Consider the following 21697-nt stretch of genomic DNA (forward strand, 5'->3'; position numbering starts at 1 on the left):
CCTTTTCTTGCCAAGCTGCTTTACAGTTGTCCCAGCTTGTACTGGTGCCTTGGTTTTTCCTCCCCAGGTTCAGGACTCTGCACTTCCCCTTCCTGAATTCCTCATAGATCAGAACTATTCACAGGTGAAAAGAATGGCACACAAACATTACAAAGAATTACTTTCCCTCTTTGTTTTTAAAGAAATGTTTGGGGTTGGTTTGTGCTTTGTTTCCCCCCCACCCAGCATTGTCTGACTCAGTGAACTTCTAGTAACTACTTTGTTCATACATGTTTTCTTCCAAATAGGTCTCTCTCCTGATAAGCATGGCCTGGAGACACTTTATCCCAGTATTTTTTATGTGGTTCAGACCATTGAAGGACTGGAATGTGGAATAACCTATAGTAGGCAACACATATGCCAAGCAAAGTGAGCAAGTCCCCATCCCAGCAGATTGTTCATACACAGGATTCATTTCTTGCCTCTTTAACAGGAAAAAAAAAATCAGGTGTTTTCATTCCATTTGCACTGACAGCTTTGGATCCTTTAAGCCACTTTTTACACAGATAAACCACTTCACACCCAACAGTTTATTGCAGCAAGGTGAAGATGTGATGGCCACCACTTCCAGAAGCACCTGGGACCCACTTAGTGTTTGGTGTTTGTTCTCCAGCCTTGTGTTGATGGAAATTTAAAGCTGTGGCAATGACAGGATTTCCAGTGCTCACTCTTTGTTAGGACTGACTGCAGTGTGAAATGGGACCAACCAGTTCTGCTTTTGAACTAAAATCTGTCTTGGTGCATAACTGGCTCCTATTTTAGGAGGCTATAACCAGCAAAATGTTCCTCCAAGAAAGGCACCCTCCTACCCACCCCTGCACCTGAGCAGCAGGTAGAACTATAAAAATGGGGATAGGTGGCTTTGCCCTGATACAGCAATGTGGCTCAGCTGCAGGGAACTTCCCAAACCTCTCAGGGTCAGCAGGAGCTTTACCTATTCACCATCATGATGTTTTTAAACTGCCAGTTATGAGAAGAGCTTTTGGGAAAGACAAAGGGAAGAGACCATGGCACTGTCTCTCTCCCCACCCACTACAGGAGCAGGTGGCCACAAGCCTGTGCCCTGCACCATTTGCAAGCAAAGGCAGCTGTACATGGAGGACTTGGGCTGCTAAAGGGTCTGGTGGCTCAGGTATCATCACCACAAAACAGATTCTCTCCCGCCTCCCGCTTCCCCCCATATTTTCCTCACCAGCCCAGTTTATTACCCTTTATTTTATACCAGGCTGTCATAAACCCACCTAAAGAATTAATGTATTTCAACACAAAGCAGCCACTAAGTGAAGCAATGTAATTTATTTGACAATATATCAGACACGGGTGCTCCAGATCCAGACTTGACCTTAAAAACAATTTAAAATCCTGGATTTGCTGTATTGGAGGTATCAGTTACCCGTCTGAGAGCCAAATGTGTCAGTATTACAGCCACTGAAACAGAAAACTAAGTACAGGACAAGTCAAGCTAGCAAGCACCATCAGTCCATTTCAGCTGTGAACTCGCTTCCAGTTTTGGGGCGCTGGAAGAAATGACAAGGCTGTTGGACAACTTCACAAGTATTTCAGTATAAAGCAGCTCTCAGTTACTCATGTCAGTGTCTAACTACATGAACTGGGGAAAATGTTGTTTTTTTTTTTTTTATTCTGAATTAACATCAGGCTAAGACCTGCAGGAGAGGGACTGGGGAGTACTCCCCCTCCCTCACCTCTCTTAAAGAATGAGGTACCACAATACGACACAGCTCCTGATGACAGTAAAATTAAACAAAAATCCCAAACAACATCTTACACCATAAACCAGTGCAGCACTGTACCAGCTGGCAGAGCCTGCCCAGAAACCTGCAAAACTTGCCCAGGGACAAACACACACCTGAAGATGGGATGCAGATCTGAAACACAGTATTACAACCAGCTCCACAGCAAACTGGCTGCTTGTTGCTCCAGCTGTGCAGCCGCTGCCTTCAAATTGCCTTACTCCATTTAACAAACGTTGACAAATGCCAAAAAAGTGAAGTTCGTACTGGTAGTAAATCCATAGTCATCACCTCTGCTAGATTCTCCTAGAGCTGAGCAGCAGAGCACTGCCATTAGCCACCAGGCTGTCACCTCCCTGTGCATGAACCAACTGCAGTTTGAGGTACACAGTTTAAAATGTACAAAGATGACATGAACATAAGTGGTGCAGGGAATCCAGAGAGAACTTTTCCTCTGTGGTACCGGCTTTGTTTCTTCAGATGCAGCCTTTGAAAGGAGACGAGGTGGTGCAGGATGGTCAGGCCATCACATGAGGCAGTCCTGGTTGAAATAACACACCCTTCCATTACACAACTTCTATTTACACAATTTTCTTCTTCAAAAATTTTTAATGTGCACCATGAAAATAATCATTCCTTTCTCTCTTGTTACTGACATGGAGGCAGTAGACCCTGTAATCTTAAAACAATCTGAATTGCCAGAAATAAAATGAAAACTGTTTTCAGGGAAACATGCATTTATTGTTAAGCATTCCCAGTGAAAAATCAACATCTTTTAAAATGTGTGTTTATTTAAAAAATTATTTGTTTACAAAAGTGTTTGTGTAGCTTTTATTTTCAAAACAAAAACCACTGATGCTGCATTCCAGCCTCCCCACCCCTGTTCCACCTCCACAGGAAGTCTGGTGCTCAGGAACCAACCTCCTGCAGTACTTACAGGTAAATATTTATTCACTAGAAGAGTCAGAATTTAGGATGGAAAAGGTAAGTGAAAAGCAGGGCTCTCCAGCAGTTGACATCAGCATTCCTATGATGGCAGCCTTCTTCAGACACCGCACAGAGGATCGTACACCAGGCAAGCACAGCATTGGCACAGTACATTTCCTCGGCTGTCGAGCCGTGATCTGAACTTAGGTTATCGATGAAGGGCTCAGCACCATGAGCGATCCCGGAGCCAGTTTGATGCCTACAAAGCAGGTAACAGCACAGATCGAACATCACAGCACAGTACAGGGCAAATGATTCAAAGAGTTTGTCCAGTGAGAACAAATCCAAAGTCAGGTTGCTGCCAACAGAGCACTGCAGCTGGAATAACCAAGCCAGAAGCCAAATGCATTGTAGACAGTTGGTCTTGTGAGTCTGTTGATGAATCAGCTGATGACACAAACACCACAAGAAGGAAGAGCTACCTACATCATTCACGGATAGGTTTGGAATAGATAAGAAAACTAGCAAGAAAGAAGTGATTGCCCCTTTGCCTAGTCCTAGGAGAAAGCTGTGCCTGGAAAACAAGGATGGTAACACTGAAAACATCTATTTAGTCTTCCCAGAAGAGGCTTGACTTTGAAGCATCTTGACTTTCATGCTTTAGTTCCATGATGCAACAGATGCTGAGGAAATGCACTTTTGCTATCTCTTGTTGAGCCAGCTGCTCATCAAAACCATACAAAACTAAGCACAAATCAGTGTCCCCACTCATCAGCTCCATCAACAAAACAGAGCAGGGGAGGACACCTCATCTCATTGTCTCTGCTCATCAGCATTTAAGTAAAACCAATTTATTTGCTAAATAACTTAACGTTTCCCACTTCAGGCAAGCCTCCAAGTCTAAGCCAGCTTTTGGTGGTGTTTCAGAAGGGAACAAGGGACATGCACAGTTGATTTCCCCTGCACTAAAAACAGAACTTCCCGACACAGTGCATGACCAATGCAGTAAACAAGAACTCACTTGAATCTGTGTTTTGATTTCCCCCCACTCCCCTTCTCCCTTCCCAAATGACATAAGCTCTGAAGTGCCTACTCTGAGTCACAGCTGTTAGGCTTAAATTTGCATAGTTTAAATGTTTCAGTTACCCACACCATCTAATGCAGATTTGGTGTTACAAGGTAAGATTCTTTCTGGCTATTTAATTCCTCCTTTCAGACAATAACAACAAAAGTTTCTATATTCCTTATGTCAGTGTTCCAATACTAATTTACATGGAAAACAGTTGAATACAGTGATAATTAGAAAAAAAACTAAGACATAGTCATACACCAGTAGTACCTAATTGTTCATAAATACTACCGAACCAATTATAGTCAAGGCCCCATGTACTCTGTTGCAAGCTTTAAACAAAATAGTAAAAAAGTCTGGAGTATGCAGAATGCACTACATGATGCATCTTTCCAGGATATGTTCCTAAGGTTTTTTGTCTCCAAAATGCACCAATTTGTCACACTGAGAACACAGTTTGTTCACAGAAGGAATGGGAGGAAGCTGTGAATTTGGCAAGGGGGTGGAATACAGTCAGGGCTTTTGGTACTCATGGGAAAATGGAGGCTTTTGGCAACACGAAAGGGCATTTCTCTACCTCTGAACAAAGCTGTACTTTGCTCTTGGAGGAATTGGGTAAGATAGGATAAACCACTTTGCTGGATGCATGTTAAAATGTTCAGCAGTGAAATCCAATGGATGCTCTGGCAATCCAGAGTGTTATTACCAATACCTTGTTTAGAAAAATGGGGCCATTTACACTTCAAAATGACTGTTTCAAGCCGTCTTCTGGCACAATAGAGGAAGACAATGCATGATTCATTTGTACTTAGCCACTGTACCCATGTTTCATGTTCTTGTTGCAAGGAGTGCTCAATGTGCAGCCTGAGTCCACAGCTGGAGTGGGCTGCACTGCAACTCCCCATCTGTGAATGCACAGGGCCCTGAATATAGCGATGTTCAGTGATACAGAAAACAGAACTGCCATTTGTATGTACAATGGCTCACAATGATAAGCTGAAACTAACAGCAAAATTCCTAGGGCTCAGCCCCAGCTGCAGTTAAACTAACCTTGTACAACATTATCCCTATATTCAACTCTGATAATTACCAAGAATACAAAAACATTCCTTATAAAGGAGTAACATGTCAAAATTCAGAGGGACTTCAGACCAAAGGTGTCTCCTTAATGCTGGGTCATGTTTCCTTCCCAGCTCACTTCTTGAGAAGCTTCCTGCCAGCACTTGAGCTAGCATTAAGCTACCGAGCACATGGATGGAGGGCAAAATCCAGAATCCAACATTTATACATAAGGGGGAAGGGGAACACAAGTGTTTTGCAGTAGAGAAGAAAATGAGGTAACTTCATGAGAGAAGTAAAACTTAACAGGGCATTATTTCAGAGGTGACTGTGCTCACCTAAGAACCTCTTTTGCCCCTCTCCCCCTTTCCCTGGCTTCCTTTATCACTTTACATACTGTTGGAGAAGCCTGCTGTTCTTAGGAGACTGGTCTTACTGAAAGACACGTTCAGAAGCCCGTTACTGAGAAGTTTTATGTCCCCGACAATGATTTCCAAGTTCTTTCTTTTGATAAATAGCAGCGAAGAACAAGGGAAAGTAGTCAGCAATTCATATTTACCACCAGGGTAAAAAAAAAAGGTGTTGATGTAATCAAGAAGTTCTTAGCCTGTATAACAGAAAAGACAGCAACTTGAGATTAACACAAGTAGCATGTTGCCAGTTTCCTACTGTCCCTGGTTTTCACTCAGCAAACCAGCTGAACAGTAGCAGCTTCCTGTTAAAAAAATAAATAAATATAAGGAAAGTCAAAACAACTAATTTCCTTTGGCATCATTGCAAATGATTTACACTAACTCAAGAAAACCCAAGAAAACTGATCACTGACTACACCTTAAAAAGCAGTAAGTATAAAGACTAAGCAAATGCATTTAGTATTGCACTGATATGAGTTAAAAGTACTTACTGTCTGTGCCCTGTTTTAAGTTTGGACACATCAGACAGAGCAGTACAGGGAACACCCCAGAACTAGCCAGGTCTTGATAGTTCTGTTTTCTGGTTTTGTTCCCCTACTACTATGCTCCAGGTATTTAACAGATACCATAATGTTCCTGATTTCATCTAGTATGAGTTATAAACAGACCATGAAGTGCAAAACCATTTCAATTTGTACTTCACAGCTCTAGAAAAACCCCAAGCAGGCATAGATTTTCCCACCCCATTAATCCACAGCCTAGGAAAAAAAAAAAAAAAAAAAAACCCAAACCAGAGCAAAACAAGAGAGTCATAGAAAAGATGACTGATACAGTACTCCATTATCCACAATCCCCACTTTCTAGTCCCAGGATTTCTCTGAACTTCCTTGTCAGATATACTCTCAAAAGTTAGCATCATATTCACAAAGACATTACAGCTCTCTTTAAATAGATGTACTAGTGTTTGAAGTTGCAAGACTAATAATTTTCAAGCTTTTGCACTCAGGATGAAATGTCATTTTAATACAAATAAAAAGACTGACTGTATGTACAAACCAAGGTAAGATTTCAGTTCTCATTTATCAGAAACATCAATCCAAAAAAAAAAGCTGAATTGAGAACACACTTCTACTTCTATGTGCATTTGAAGTATGTACAGTAAAAACACCAACACAGCCTCCATGTGTTAACCAGAGAAAAATGCAAGCAAGGTTGAATTTTAAAGTACCTGGTAAGCAATCCTTAAACTGAAGCCCAAAATAAAGCTAGAAAACTGCTGAAAAAACCAGCTGATTGCATCATATCAAGTACTCAAAATTTTTTTTTTTTTTTATTCTCAGTACACTGGAGAATCAGCTGTGCTCTCCTTCAAACCCTGTGAAATCATATTATCCAGAGTGTACTGAAGAACACTTTACAGCTATTTAAGACAAAAAAAAAAAAAAAAAAAAAAAAAAAAAAGGAAATGATACCAGCTCCATCTTTTTGTGCTGTATTGAGGCATACTCCTTACATGATTGTGTAGAAAATATGATGGATGAAAATCACTACTGATAATTCAAAATATATATTTTTAAAGGGGAGCCTAGACTACTGCAATGGCACACATAATACCCACAGATGATGAAACATAATCAACAGTATGATGTATGGGAGAGGAGAATCAGGTTTCCCAATTAATAAGCTAGAAAGAAAATGGTTCTGAATAGGTCACCATTTGGAACTTTGGGTAAGTCTTGAAAGTCTGTCAGGAAAAAAGTTACAAAAGCAATTGAGTATTTCAATGGTGCTCTCTTCAGCGACCCTACCTAATATGTCTATTAAGTACAAGCATGCAAATATAGGTCAATCCACAGGCACATAGGATCCATGTTAAAAACAGTAAGATAACTGTGATGAGTGGCACCAACAATTTTGATGACTGACACTCAAAATGTTGCTTTCTGAATTACTAAATCAAAATCCTGAAGCAAGTTCCTGCTAGTCTTTGTCACACTGCTAAACACTAAAGTAGGCATTGTTTTCCCCCATTATCTTAGCTGAGCTCAAAGAATTTTTACAATATTTAGTAAGAAAAAAAATTAAAGTATTTCCCCTTTTTAAATTTACACAGACGTTTAATTAGCTTTATTTACAGAGCGCTTTTGTTTTCAGTCTCCAATAGTGCCTAGATAGCATCATCAGGCAAGAGTGCCAGTTTTGAAAGAGAATCTATAGAGAATCCTAGGAATAACAGATGGTGATGCTCCTCCAGAAGGGGCAAGCTGGACTACAGAAGCAGCTCTCTCTATATGGCTCAGTTACTCAGGAGTAATTCTGTTGCAGTCTCTACATCCCATGATTTTGAAGACAAGGCCACTATTACTGCATTCTGCAATGAGAAAACAAAAGCAATAATATTTTCAGTGTGTGAACCTGCAGCTCCAGGAAGTGAAATGAAAAGTTCACAGAAAATCAAAACACATTAATTTACCATTTCTTAAATCCCAACTAATAACTGATAGAAAAATTGTTTCAAAAAGGCAGGGGTAGATCACAAGATTTATCCGTAATGTAGTATTTTAAAACTCCAATCCTTAAAAATAATTAGCAGAATAGAATAATTAGATCTACACAATGTCATGAAAGTAGAGAATCTACTTTAGTAGATTCTGATGATACTGATGACTCCCTGTACTTATACATATAAACTTGCCCTGCCCTTACTGAAAATATTTAAGTTATTTATACTTACCCTATCAAAGCCCATAGCACAAAGGTTTTCTATTTTTTTGGTGTATTCTGGACTAGAAACTGGTGCTCCAGCATACACATGTGCCCAAAGCCGAGCTGTCTGCTTAAACATTTCTGGATTTTGTTTGTACTACACAAAAGAGAGAGGGGGAAAAGCAGAAAGTTAAATCAACTCAGCAGTCCAACCGAACAGCAAGACAATATGGCAGACTGCAACCCATCATTCTTCCTATGAGATCTTCCACAATGTTTCATACTGATCATGCTGCTAATCTTGAAGTAAATTTAGAGCTGAGGATTACACAAAGAGCAAACCTATGCAAGCATTTGATATAGTGAGTTTGCCTTCAGGTTAAATTATGCACTATTGGTATTTGATGTGTGCAGCCAGGTAGTGCTCTCAGTTGCACAGATCAAAGTAAAGTAGCTATATTTAGCACAGCTGCTGAAAATTTATATTCAGTGTGACAGAGTACAAATTATCCCTATGTTAACATCTCCTGAACATGGTACTATGTACTACTCTAAAGCATTTCTCTAACCACTTAAAAATATCTATGGTTTTACACACTGCAAGTAGGCCTGCAGTTTTTCAGTCCAGGCCAATATTCTACTACTAGGCTTCTTCCTGAGAATGAGGTGTCTGTCACACAGGTGACAGAAGAAGGGCTGAAAAATGGGTGAGCAAGTACAAAAAGCTAGGGAGCTGCAACTCTTCATGAAAGCTATTATTTACCAGGAAAAAAACCAATTGTGCCAGTATGTAACTATATTATTTTGCACCAATCTCGCCACTAACCAGTTTTCCAATAAACAACAGCAAACTGGATCATATTGCAGGGAATTTTTAGCTTGTGCCAAGAATTCAACTGCCAAGAAAGTGGGTCATTTGTCATAAACTGTACTCAGAAAAGCTAAATGATTTTCCCATTTTAACGACTTTTGTATGCAGTATCAAGTTTGTCTTAAAAAAACCCTCTTCCCTTAGATCATCACTTTAATAAGACAAGATATTAGGAAATACATTTTTCAAATATTTAGGTACACTTTAAGGACAGAAACATGGCTGATTTTCATTCTTAGACATTTCATTATTACATGAAAATAATAATTAGATCTATAAAGCACAATAAAATGCTGTACATTTCATTCTGCCTCTCCTACAACAACCCATACCAACTACACTGCTTTCTGTGCCTTGCCCACCTCCCTATAATTCTGATCCACATGTCATCATTTGTATATATTTACTATCTAGTGGCACTAATGGCATTAAAACAAACATGGGAGGCAATCTATTGTTGGAAATAAACCACTGTTATAAATACGGTGGACTGTACCAAATGTCTTTTGGTGTAATGATTAAAAAAAGAAGAAGGATTAAGTTAAACACCAGTAACATCCTGAAGTGCTATTTTCTTCTGCTCTTTAGAGATCTTCTCCCAATTAACTTTTTTGAAAATATTTTTGAGAACACTGCCAAGCCTGGAAAGCAACTAGCTGAAGTGCAAAAAATTAGTCATAATTGCATTTTACTCAGAACTAGCTTTCAGTGTTCTATTAATAGAATTACTCTAGTTAGGTATCTGTAAATAATCCAGTTTCTCTCTGAATTTAGAAAAGCCTAAAGGCAACTTTCACTGATGTTTCATTATCAGGAATCTGAGGCGGTTCATGCTGCTGTACTGAAAAAAACCCAGCAACCAGAGCAACTAATACACCAGACAGCTGGTGTCTGAAAATACTGCTCTTACTCAAACAGGAATTCTCCCTGGGATTCTCTCAAGAGCTTCTGCCATTTACCTGGACAACACACAGTTTAATAAAATAGCACAAGTGTGGAGAATAATTAATTCCTTGTGAATTTTTGTCTTGGAAAAAGCAATTAACCCCAAACAAAGTAAAAAATAACCCAACACCACATAAACACATGAAAAAAGCAGTTGTTTACCAACATCTCTCTCAAAACCATTAGAGTCTTTCTACTTACATGCACATGCCTGTAACTCAAGGCCAAACCCCAGCATAGTTTTCATGCAGGTATTTGCAGGAAACAGGATAAACTGAATCCTCCCAACATGAGCCATGCCACAGTCCCACTGGACACACCTACACAAATCCCACTGGACACACCTAAGGGCAGCCTGGAAAATTGCTCTTTGGAATCTACAAAGTTTCATGGAGTTCTTTACCTGACAAAAAAAACCTCTTACCAGCTCAAGTGCTTCTACTGTTATGATTCAAACACAAAATTCTACCATCAGAGCCAGAACAGGAAACACTATTTTTGTTCAAAAGGATATATAGCAGGTTTTTTTAATGAAGGAGGAGTGTGACAGCAAGGGCGTAGATCTGGAAAAAAGCCCAGTGCAGGGACAAGCCTGGTGGCCTTTCTGGCCTTTGCAACACTTCTCCTGGGCAGAGCAATTCAGCCTGACAGAACTGTTCAGGGACATTTATTCAGAGCAGCCTTAGTGCAGAATCCCACAAGCAAACCTTCTGCACTTACTGAGTACAGTGGTAGCAAACAGCTCTCACGCACCCAGCAGTGCAATGGCTACCTCTAATCTCCATGTATCCCCCTGAATCCTGACAGGTTTGTAAAAATGCTTATCTATCATTCTACACTGAGTTTTAAAGGGAAGTAGTGCACACCTTGTCACCCTATCCTGGAGGGGCTCTGACTTATAGAAGATACAGGTAAGACACAAGGTTCTTCCAGCATCAGCTTGCTTTGTTCTTCTGTATCTGAAATATACCCTTACTGCCAGTCAGTGGGGAAGCCAGGCTGCCTTTCTCTCTCCCCAGAGTAAAAAGGAAATACACACACACACTTGAGATTTTGTTGATAACTGTCAGAGGAATGACTGTTTCTATCCTTCAGCAACACCTTAAACAAAATCATGTCAGTCCTGGTATGGGCCCAAGATCCAACTGACATTTTTCTTTGTATTAAAAGTTATCACTAATGTCTGAAAGGCAACAAACCTTGTTGATTATAAAATATTACTGATAGCAATTCAATCAGTGATTAAAACAGTTATCCCCAAGTCATTATTTTTGTAAAATTTTGACAATAAACAAATACAATGCTCAACAACATTCATATTAATACAGAAGAGGAGCTGCATACCAAGCCAAATCCAATTAACACCACCAAGTTAGAATTCATTTAAAACTGATAGCATATTGCTTTTCTTATACTGGAAGTTTTAGATTTTCAAAGGCCAGTTACACTGGAATTCATTTAACTATGCTGCTACCTCCTGACATTTCTCACAAGGTGATATAAATAAAGGACAAAACCTCCTGACACTGTAGAGTAACTAATATTCACTCTGGAATTGAAAAAGAGCACAAAACATTGTAGCAGCTCACATTTAGTATAGGCCATTTTACAATAAATTGTTTAAAACATTTTATCTCCTGTAAACTTTGGGACCTAACCTGAGTCAGCAAAGAGGATAGAAGTGTTACAAAATCACAGTCAACTGAGTATCTTACCTGGTTTGCCACTACTGCATCTTGTGGATCATCTGGTTCTGCAGCTGCCAACAGTGCTTGCAGCGATAACAACACTGTTCTTAGAGTCATTGCTGCTGCCCTAAAATTGAAAATTCAAAAAATCCTTAACCATATCCCATGCCTGTATTTACCCTTGTGGCTGTACTATCATAGAAGATATGAGTTCATGTGCAGATTTTAAGTCCAAGAAACAAACTGCTGCAGGTTATAGTCATTAAAATACTGTTCCGTATATATATTTAAATAAGGTTTTAAATGTGGACTTTCTTATTAACAATGCTTTCTTAAGTTTTTGGAAATACCTTGTATTACACATTTCATCATGCCCATTTAATGCAATTCATTTCACCTGGGGAAAAAACCCACAAAAACCAACGCCAGAACAGGTTGTGCCCTCCTCCCTCACTGCCGGTACCAGCACCTCTCTCCCCGTGCGGGGCGGGGCCGGCACCCCGGGGATGCTCCCTCTGCCGGCACTCTCCGTGCAGGAGCAGTGACCTACATTTTAAACATGCGGAACAGGTAAGGAATTCTATACACTAGTTCTCTTTGCACCAGTTTTAACATTACATTTTTCATTAAACTGAACCATTTACATAGTTAATTACTACTACAATAATAAAAAGGTTAGGCTAATTATGGAATGTGCGATCAAAATACTTCCTTGGCTTCCTCTCACTACAACCTGACTGTTGGCAGCAGGAAAACATTCTGTAGTCACAAAGGTCCTGTAAAGTTACTCTTTTCCCCTGTGAAAGATCCCTGTTGAAGGCAGCACAGTCACGGAGTTGGAATTTCTAACATTTTAGGTTCTTATCATTTATCTTTATCTCAAAGCGTATTTAGAATAAGATACTTTAATAATTTAGTAAGGGTAAACAGTATGCTCAGAGAAGTCAATAAACCTTCAAAAGTAATCACATTAAATTATTACACACTGGAAGTCTGGAAAGTTGTAACATTTACACGGTTTAATTACATTTTGATCATAAACAACATCTCTGAATTACCATTTCAGTTGGAACACACTGAAAACCAAGTAAGAACCCTATATACTGTGAAAGTTGAGTATTTCTGATTTGAACAGTTAATTAGATTCTTAAAATCATTGTGGTAATAGCACAAACAGATGTTCAAACCACTACACAAATCTGTTTCCTCTGCTTATGAACTAGGAGCAAGGTGAGTGGGGAAGATGGGACATTTTAGATTTGAGCAAAGTGATTATGACACATGAATGCCAGAGGAAAGTTGTGAAACGGGCATCCAATTTCTTACAAACAAACCTCAATTTTCAATCAACAGAAAACAGTTTCTTGTTTTCAGAAGACTGCAAATAAATGCAAAGATTTTGTTAGAATAGGTGGGGAACAGTTTGACCTGATGGTCCAGCTACAAAGGAAATTGTGTGCAAGTGCATTTCCAGGCTAAGGTTTCAGAAATTTATATATTTTCCAGTACTGAGTCACTGTATTAAGGTACTCTAGCAGTGTATACCACTGAACAAAGGATAGATGCTGGTAAAATGTCAGAGGTACATTTGTGGCACCCAAATACTATGTTACATTCTTACATGTTACAATGCTTACATTCACAGCTTTCTTGCTATGTCACTAACCATTCAAACATGCCATTCTTTCCTAACTGTAATTCTGGAAGATTTTTCTCAGTAAGTTATTTTTTAGCTTGATAATTACTGCTGAGCTTTCACAGTGCAGTGTTCTACATCAAAAGGCAAGTGAGAAGCATCCCAACTGACAGAGATGTTAATTAGCACATAGTGTCTCATTCCAACTGCCACACCAGCTTGAAGTCCCTTAAGCTGAACGTAGTATGCTTAAATCTTAAAAAAATCCTTATGCTTTTAAATCTGAATTCTGACAAATGACAAAACCATTACAACATACAATTCTCCTCTTTCAAACCAATTCCTTAGTAATTTCCTTTTCTTTACATGTACCTAATGCTATTTTGCTCCTATAATTTCCTTGGGCTTGTAATCTCTGATGGTTTATACTATCTTGAAATTATTCTATTTAATGTACACACTGATGACATAATTCACAGTCTCATCTCCTAGCATTACAGGAATGTAATGCAACATATTTACTATTCCAGCATTCAGGTGTCATGGAATACTAAGTCTTTCAGGCCTTAATGGATGCTCAAATGGATGTAATAATTTTTATTTTTATGTGGTCAATTTCAGGTAGTACCACATCTGCCACACCCACTGTAAAACCTAAAATCTTTTTCTCAGTTAAGTAATCTTACTATATTATGCTGTAGAGTTTTAAAGACTGACTTAACATGAAATATCTATCAACCATAACTAATGCTATAGTCACTTTCTCCAAATAAAAGTTATTCTGTTCTTTCCTCTGCAGAAATCCTTCTACTTTAGAGACATCTGAAAATGTAGAGAAGATGATATAAAAAGGATCACAGCCTTTTGTGCCACTTTTACATGCAATTTACTTCCACTTACACTGTACCTTCTAGGAGAGGGAGTGTTAAGTGCACTTTGGGGAGCAGGGGGCATTGCTAAGAACCAAAGGTGCCATGGACACCAGCTGTCTCTGGCTTAAGACTGCGAAGTCCTTTCAATCCCTGTTCACCTGTTATATTTGTAGATTTTTATACAAAGCACACTGACACTTGAACATCTGACATTCAAATTTGAAAATAACAATAAAAAGCAGCAACGTATCCATTTATATTTACAGATGGCTAGATGATCAGAGAATTTAAACTCTGAAATACTACGTTTCAGTCAAGATTGGTTTAGCCTTTATAAAAAGGTTTAGAAATGTAGCTCACAACTTATTTTCAAGTCTCATGTCTCAAAACAGCTTTCCCATCTCATGCATAGTAAGATAGTCTTTATTGGACACAAACATTGAAAGAAGTATTCTTAAATCATAAAAGAAAACCCATTGCAGCTTTAGTTGCTGTTTGTATTAAACAAAAGAAGAAATTAAAATTTGTGATTAACAGCAAAGAAAAATTGGCATATTTTGTGTAACTATTGTATAACCATCTAAAATCTTCTACCATTAGAACGCCAATCAGCTTTCCTGATCAAAGAAAGTAAAAATGGCTTGTTATTTTCTACATCACTTAGTCTTAATTTTTCAGATATATATTAAGATTTACAGAAGAAATTGAAGGAACAGCTAAAAAATAGATTCTGACTTCCCATGAACTTAAAAGCTCTTCTTTTTTCCTGCTACCTTCTTCTGGGAGAATACAGTGAATGGAGATGACTGCCTAGAATTATATTTACAGACACCAGTAAGGCAGGACCTGTTCCTCATGAGCAAACATCAAAAACTATTTCCATCATCAGTTCTGAAAGAAAATCTATATTGATAGTGGCACAAAGCTAAAAATCCCAACATACACACCCACCCCCTTCCCCAACATCTTCACAAGCCAAAGAAGAATGTCCAGGGGAAGAATAAAAAAAAAAAAAGTTGTATTTTCCTTAAAACTAATTTCCAGTGCAAAGATACAGATCTTCTGAATTTTCCCAATGCACCTCAAAGGCTTATTGATCTAGAATAGAACCCTGAAAAAAATTAGGTATTTCCAACTCTTCTTACATTTGAAGTTTACTTCTAGGTATGGATTTATGTGCAACAGCTCATGGAGTCCAAGCAATTCTCTTTGGTAACTCAAGCTAGCTGCATTGTTGTGTTCTAGGTTTGTTCTCTCCTCCTTGCCAAAGGCAAGGTTTTGTATTGCTCCTGACAGACTACCATATGATCTGTTCTTAACTGAAGCCTCAGAAGGCTCTTGGAAAATCTACTTCAATTCTTCACCATGCTTGATATTCTGCACACTGAGATGGCTTTCCAGTCTTTCATTGTACATTGTTTTTGCTTGGACCATCATTTTTGTTACTTCACTCTAGATTTTTCCTATGGTTCCCATCTTTCTTATACAACAACTCTCTAAGCAGGTTCACTACTTCAATGGAAAGCTTACTGATCACTAGCAACAAGCAGCCAGCTTGTATAATGAGTTTTACAGGTAAAACTTCCTATTTGCCTTGCACATGACCTTACATCACCTTTGTCCCACGACATTACTGCCTGCTGTTTGCTCCTAAAGCTTACAATAACCCTTGACTTCCACTCCCATCCCACAATGTTGCTCAGCTATCATGCAGGTTTGCCATCTGCAAAATGGGAGGAGGCCCCTATCATGCACCAGTGAGCTGCAGAGAGCTCCCTACAGGGATGCACTGTCCCTCAGAGAACTTGAAACTAAAAGCCTCCACTCTGAACAACCAAACCAAAAGCTCAGCCTTCTATTGGCATTACATTTGCTAAACTGCAAGGAAAATCTGGATTGAATCAGAACAAAGAGAGCTGATATACATTTGTTCACTTACACTTTTTTCCTCCTTTTTTGGGATAATATCTTAGGGCATTTCCATTAAAAAAGAGCACCCCTAGTTTGGGTGACTATAGTGTTAACATTAAAAGGCACAGCAAGCCAGCTGTGCCCAGCATGCCCGAGGAAAGAAATCTCTTTTACCTTTTGATGAGCAGAGAGAGTCCTAAGAGGATTACAAAACACTGCCAGGTTTTATTTTTCTTCATTTTTAAAAGCTAAGTAATTCTACATTTAGGAAGTTTTTACTTATGTTCTTTACATTCCACTCTAGGAAACAATCTCTCTCATTATTCCAAGAGGGCAATGAAGGAGAATGCCAGGAACAGCTGCAGCCAGCAGATTGCTACTCCACTCTGTCATCCAAACATGGCTACGGGAACACTTTTTTCTAAATAATCTGCAATATTTGTTCCATTTGTGAAATAAATAAGCTTGTTAATCCAAGAGAAAATCTCTGGGACCTTGTACCAATGGTTTATGGAATCTGGAAGGAAATGAATAAGGCCTTTGAGTAGAAGCCCACTGCATAGTCACTATTTTCAGGACAACTACAAGACCAGGCACCCATCAGAGAAAATAAAAAAAAGAAAAAATAATAGAATAGCTTCGACATAGCACAGAGGGGAAAGACAGCCTGTTTGCTGAAAGGTTCCCTAAAATCATGTTAATACTCTCTGCATTCTTCTCAAAGCTTTAAGAAGCTTCAGTACTCCTCAAACACCCTGAACAAAACCCAGCAATACTGGATACCCAGGAAGATCACAATCTGGCTGCTGCTTATTTATCTATTAATACAGTATTATCTCTTATAATGATTCCCACATCTCAACGAAAACTGAAGCACAAATCCTCCATAAAGTACTCATTATGACAAAAACTTTCTTATTATTCATTAGTGAATGTCAAACCCACAAAAGCCAAGAGTTTTTGTAGCCATATATGCAGTAAGGACACATTCACTTAATAATCTCTGCTCAAGGGATTTATGCAGAACAGCTTTCAAGTAATTTAGTTCTCAGGTTTCACTGAACTGCATTAGATACGTTGTATATTTAAGATTAAAGCTTAGAGGCAGAGTTCTAGCCCACAAGATAAATATAGGCCATAGTAAGTGAAACCACATCATGAAAATTATGTCAGATAAGCATGAACAGTATTCCTTTTACAAAATCCCTATTTTAATTCTAGCGGCAAACAGTAGCTGTTTTGCAAACAAACTGGCATAACAGGTACTTAAAAATCTAAACATAATGAAAATCCACGGCTGCAAAGAATTTCAGTATCAAGCCTGCAATGTGGAAAAAGAATTTCATTAAACTCATTAAAACTAATTTAAAGACATTACTTTGCAAACTGATAAAAATCTCCTGCCAATATGCAGAATATAATCTCAACTATGCTCAATAGAACAGCAAATCATTACCACAGGATGGGAGAGTAGGGAAGAGACTTTTTAAAACTATACAAGCACATTTAAATCTTTGTATTTGTATTCACCATCTACAAATGAGTATTTTATCAGCTTATTAACTCTTTCAGAAATCCTGCTAAGGCCCATAGGCCAAACCTCTCCAGTCCTTTAATTCTCAAACCTCACTGAAAAACAGATATGCAGTGAAACTGGAGACTTATATTTAAACACAGCAACAAAATGAGCATTATTCAGTTAAGAGCATTACAAGTCAATGAATATACAATACAAGTAATGTATATTTCAGAATTGCATTTGGCCAATTTACTTTTGAACCCCTGGTGAAATAAATATTAAAATATTAATTGGGGGGGGGAATTGCTTTTTTTTTGTTTGTTTGTTTGCTTTCTAATGAAGCTATTTTATTCAAACCACTTTTCACCACTAGACATGCAGTAAACTTTTTTCTGGTGGTGCGGGGTGGTACATCCTCCCCCTGGCTCCCTCCTTAGGCCAGCTATCTTCTCAGGAATGGTTGTTAGGCCTCAGCCTGGATTAATGGCACCTGGACAGTTAGGTTTCCTTGAGCTTATCAAAAACACTGTCTGCTCCCAGAACTTCTGTTGTCTAGCAAGCTCCTGTTTTCCAGCAAATAGCCCTGAGTTCCTTCTTCCATCTGAACAAGAGATCAAGTGGAATAGTATTTTTATTACTGAACTTTTCAGGGACTATTCCAGTAAATAACAACTCATCCTTGTGGCCAGGATGGAAATTTACTGATGATTTAAGTCAATCGTCTTGTGACCCTATCTAGAACAACGGTACTGAAACACTTTGAGCTATCGCGGACCACAGCGTGCTGTGACCAGCATTTCCCAGAGTGAGATGACTCTCAGAGCCAGCAAACTCTCAAGTTTGTGAGACTCTGCAGATTGCCATGGAAAGCCAATGAAGCCTGGGCTAATTCCCTCACCACTCCTCAAGGCTTAATCCTTTGCCCACTGAGAAGATCCAAAGGCATCTGCAAGTATTTCACTGAACCCGAGTGTAATTTTTCTCAAGTATGCCTTTGTACGTACTTATCTTTGTCTGCGTGCACATATATTATGAATGTTGCCACTTCAGATTTAACCTGGTCTAGTGGAAGCTGTTCCTCTCCATGGCAGGGGGGTTGGAACTAGATGATCTTTATGGTGTCTTCCAATCCAAACCATTCTATGGTTCTGTGATTCTTTGCTCTGGGCATTTCTTAATTAACTAAAGCTGCATATATTGAAGAACAATAAACAACTTACTTAAACAATATTAACCATTCATATTGCTTAGTGAGTTTTAGGAAGCTACTCAGGAGAAATCCAGTCTTATCTATCACAATACAGAAATGCTTCAAACAGTAAACAGTGGAGACAGCTATAAGGTTGTTCTTATGAAAGGATTAGAGGCTTTGACAAGCACTTCAACAATGCTCAAGTGATTTTCACATACCATTCTATATTTGAAAAGAAACAAAACTTACAAATAGCACCACTAGAAAATGATTAAGAATCATTTGAAGAGGGATTAATAGTATACATGAAATCTCCCTCCATCACCACCAGGTTCTGTGTAATTCTCTCCTTCAGTGCTTCCAAATGAAGACACTGTTTCAAAGGAAGAGTTTAAAACTATATAATTGGCATAATACTGGTGCTTCTTGTGTCAGCTGGTATAAATATACAGAAGTTAAATTCTTGTTCCAATACTCCTATTTTGTATACATGTTGCAGAAGGAAGATATTAATGTTTGGGGTTTTTTCATCAAGCAGATATAAAAGAAATTATCTGTGCTAGACATAACTCAAAGATTACAAGAACACAGGTCAACTCTTATGATTGTCCTTCTCAAATACCAAAGGTTTTGACTAATAACCCCAAAAGTACATAAATTAAGCTAAAGCTCATGGATTTTTTACATCTTTGTTGCCTTTTGATACTTACAGACAACCTCATGCCCATTCATTAATCTGCTTCAGAGTACAATCTCTCAGGAGACTGTACTTGGACAGTTAAAGAGTCATTAATCTCCAGTAAAATTGTAGGGTGGTATGACAAATTAGATGCAGGTACAGAAGTGCACTGGCTTTACTGATAAGAAAAACTCTACCAGGTACCACAGCATGTATACTGAATGATTCTATTGCCTGAAAGAACATCAAGTGTCTGAGATGGTAAGAAAACATATGCCATTCCAAAAGTTAGAAAAACAACAGTTTATGACCATTACAATTTCATTTCAGTAATTCACACTCTACTGTGCCAAATGATTTCTATAATCTCGTACATCTGTAAAAGATTAATGCCCTGGATGTGTCACCTGCAAGACCTCAAGACTTCAGCATTCTCCTCTAAAGTTTCTGTTTCAAACCCAACTGATGACTGCTTGGCCAACAGCACTCTTGACACAGTTGTTGACTTTACAAGCATTTGAAGTTTGTATGGATTAGACACTGGTATGATCTGCTGGGGAATAAAGTCCTATTATTTTGGGGCAGACATGGAGGAAAAGAACCATCTGTATTAGGTATCATGTCTATTATACAACTGTTGTACACAATCTTTCAACCACATAAAATCAGTTACTCTGAGAAACAAATGAACAATGAGTGCAGCTGTTAGTTTGGATACAAGTCTATTCCACAGATTTTGGCTATTAAAACTTCTGCAGTAACATTAACTGATTAAAGAAGGCAATAGGTAGTATTTGTTAACAGAAAAGAACTAGAATTAAAAACTAACTTATATAAAACCACCCAAAATGTCAACAATGAAATGTTCATTCTAGAGTAAAAAAGTTTTGGAAGAACTCTCTGTGTATATAATATATACTTAGTGCTTTCCAAAATTATCACCCAATCATTTCATTTGCATATTTGCATCTCAGAATACTATACTATAATGTGTGCTTTAAGGACATCTCAAATTAGAAGCACAAGGTGAAAAGCAAGGTGAGCTGATGCCTCCTATCCAAGACACCAGTATACTTGATTTTGCACATTTAAACCCCCGTGGAATCTTACCATTGATCTTTCAGAATATCCAAACAAATGGCCCCAGTGACAGAGCTAATATTAGGATGCCATATTTTGGTGATAAACCGCACCTAAAAAACAAGACCATTTTTAAAAACAAAAGCAGTAATTAAATGCAGTATATTAAGCAAACATTTTAAATCCACCATTTTAAATAATATTATGAAGAAATACTAATTTAGAAAATGTAGCACTACAAATGGAACTAAGACGTGATACTGCTTATTTCAGGAGGCTTCAAGTTTGTAAGGCTGTTTGTTAGAGCCTCACCTTACTCAAAACAGACGACTGCCCATTCCAGCTCCCCAAACTCATCCCTAACTTCTTTCTCACATGTCATGTAAGAAATGTGTTCACATCCCTGCATCACACAAAGCTAGTTAGAAATATCCTCCAGCATACAAGTGTTTTGACAAGCAGATGGTCAAATACAGACTTAAAACTTCTAACATTACTGTAAGTGGGCTTTCACAAAGTCCTGAACTCTTAACATAGGAACTGGATATCACTCACTGTTGAGCTAAACTGCTGGCTATAGATGTGTTAGAAAAATTTCTTTGGTGGATGCTACTACATCTACAACCATCCTGTCTCATTACCTCATATACAGAAAGCTGTTCACCAACCCAAAACTTAATTAGATTACTAATATTTTTCTTTGCTGTTGAAAAGATCCAGTCCCAGCATTCATTCATTAATCATGTCCATATTTTTACACTAAAATGTATTTATGTTTACAAAGCATTACTAAAATCAGGTTTTGGTGGTTTGGGTTTTCTGGGTTTTTTTAAGACGCCGAGAAAGATAAAAGCAGCACTTTCTCTTAAAGGTCTTGGAGACTAAAGCTGTCCTCAGAAAGGACATAAATGCCTTTGGAAATTCCCCCTTCATTTTCTTCAGGATGCACTGTAATTGCCTTCTATTGGTTTTGACCTATCTTTTTTCTCATCTCCTCCTCACCCCAAACTGCTGAAAAACATTTTATGTGTAGCACAGATCTTTCAACTTTTGCCCCTGACCTGCAAGCAAATCAGTGAAGAGATTATCTGTCAGGCACTAGAGCAGAAAACCGTACATACAGGGCTATAATAAAATCAGTGCAATCCTGGTGTCTAAATAGGCAAGACCAGAACAGTTCTGCTTTCCAGGACAAAAATAAGCCATCATGTCAGCTGAGGCACTTATTAACTACCTCAACTCTAGAAATCACTCAGAAAATGTAAAAAGCAATGTAAATACTGGGTAATTTCTCACAGGAAATGACTGCTAACAATGGCTGTCAAAGCACATACTGAACA

General features: G+C 38.4%; 1 protein-coding gene across 3 annotated transcripts in view; it reads right to left on the minus strand.

Moving 5' to 3' along the window:
* Window positions 1-1316: 1316 nt before the first annotated feature.
* The window catches only part of UBE2K (ubiquitin conjugating enzyme E2 K), a 44789-nt gene continuing 24408 nt past the window's right edge, over window positions 1317-21697 (minus strand). For 2 of the 3 annotated variants that reach the window (XM_053940040.1, XM_053940041.1), the window contains 4 exons: window positions 20388-20470; window positions 11496-11595; window positions 7993-8121; window positions 1317-7629 (listed from right to left, as the gene is read on the minus strand). In XM_053940040.1, the coding sequence (XP_053796015.1) occupies window positions 7555-7629; window positions 7993-8121; window positions 11496-11595; window positions 20388-20470 (387 nt within the window). In that variant the 3' untranslated portion in view covers window positions 1317-7554. The remainder of the gene's footprint in view (window positions 7630-7992; window positions 8122-11495; window positions 11596-20387; window positions 20471-21697) is intronic. The other variant, XR_008430393.1, reaches the window with a different exon arrangement.

This window comes from Vidua chalybeata, chromosome 4 (genome assembly GCF_026979565.1).
Source record: "Vidua chalybeata isolate OUT-0048 chromosome 4, bVidCha1 merged haplotype, whole genome shotgun sequence".
Lineage (NCBI taxonomy): Eukaryota > Metazoa > Chordata > Aves > Passeriformes > Viduidae > Vidua > Vidua chalybeata.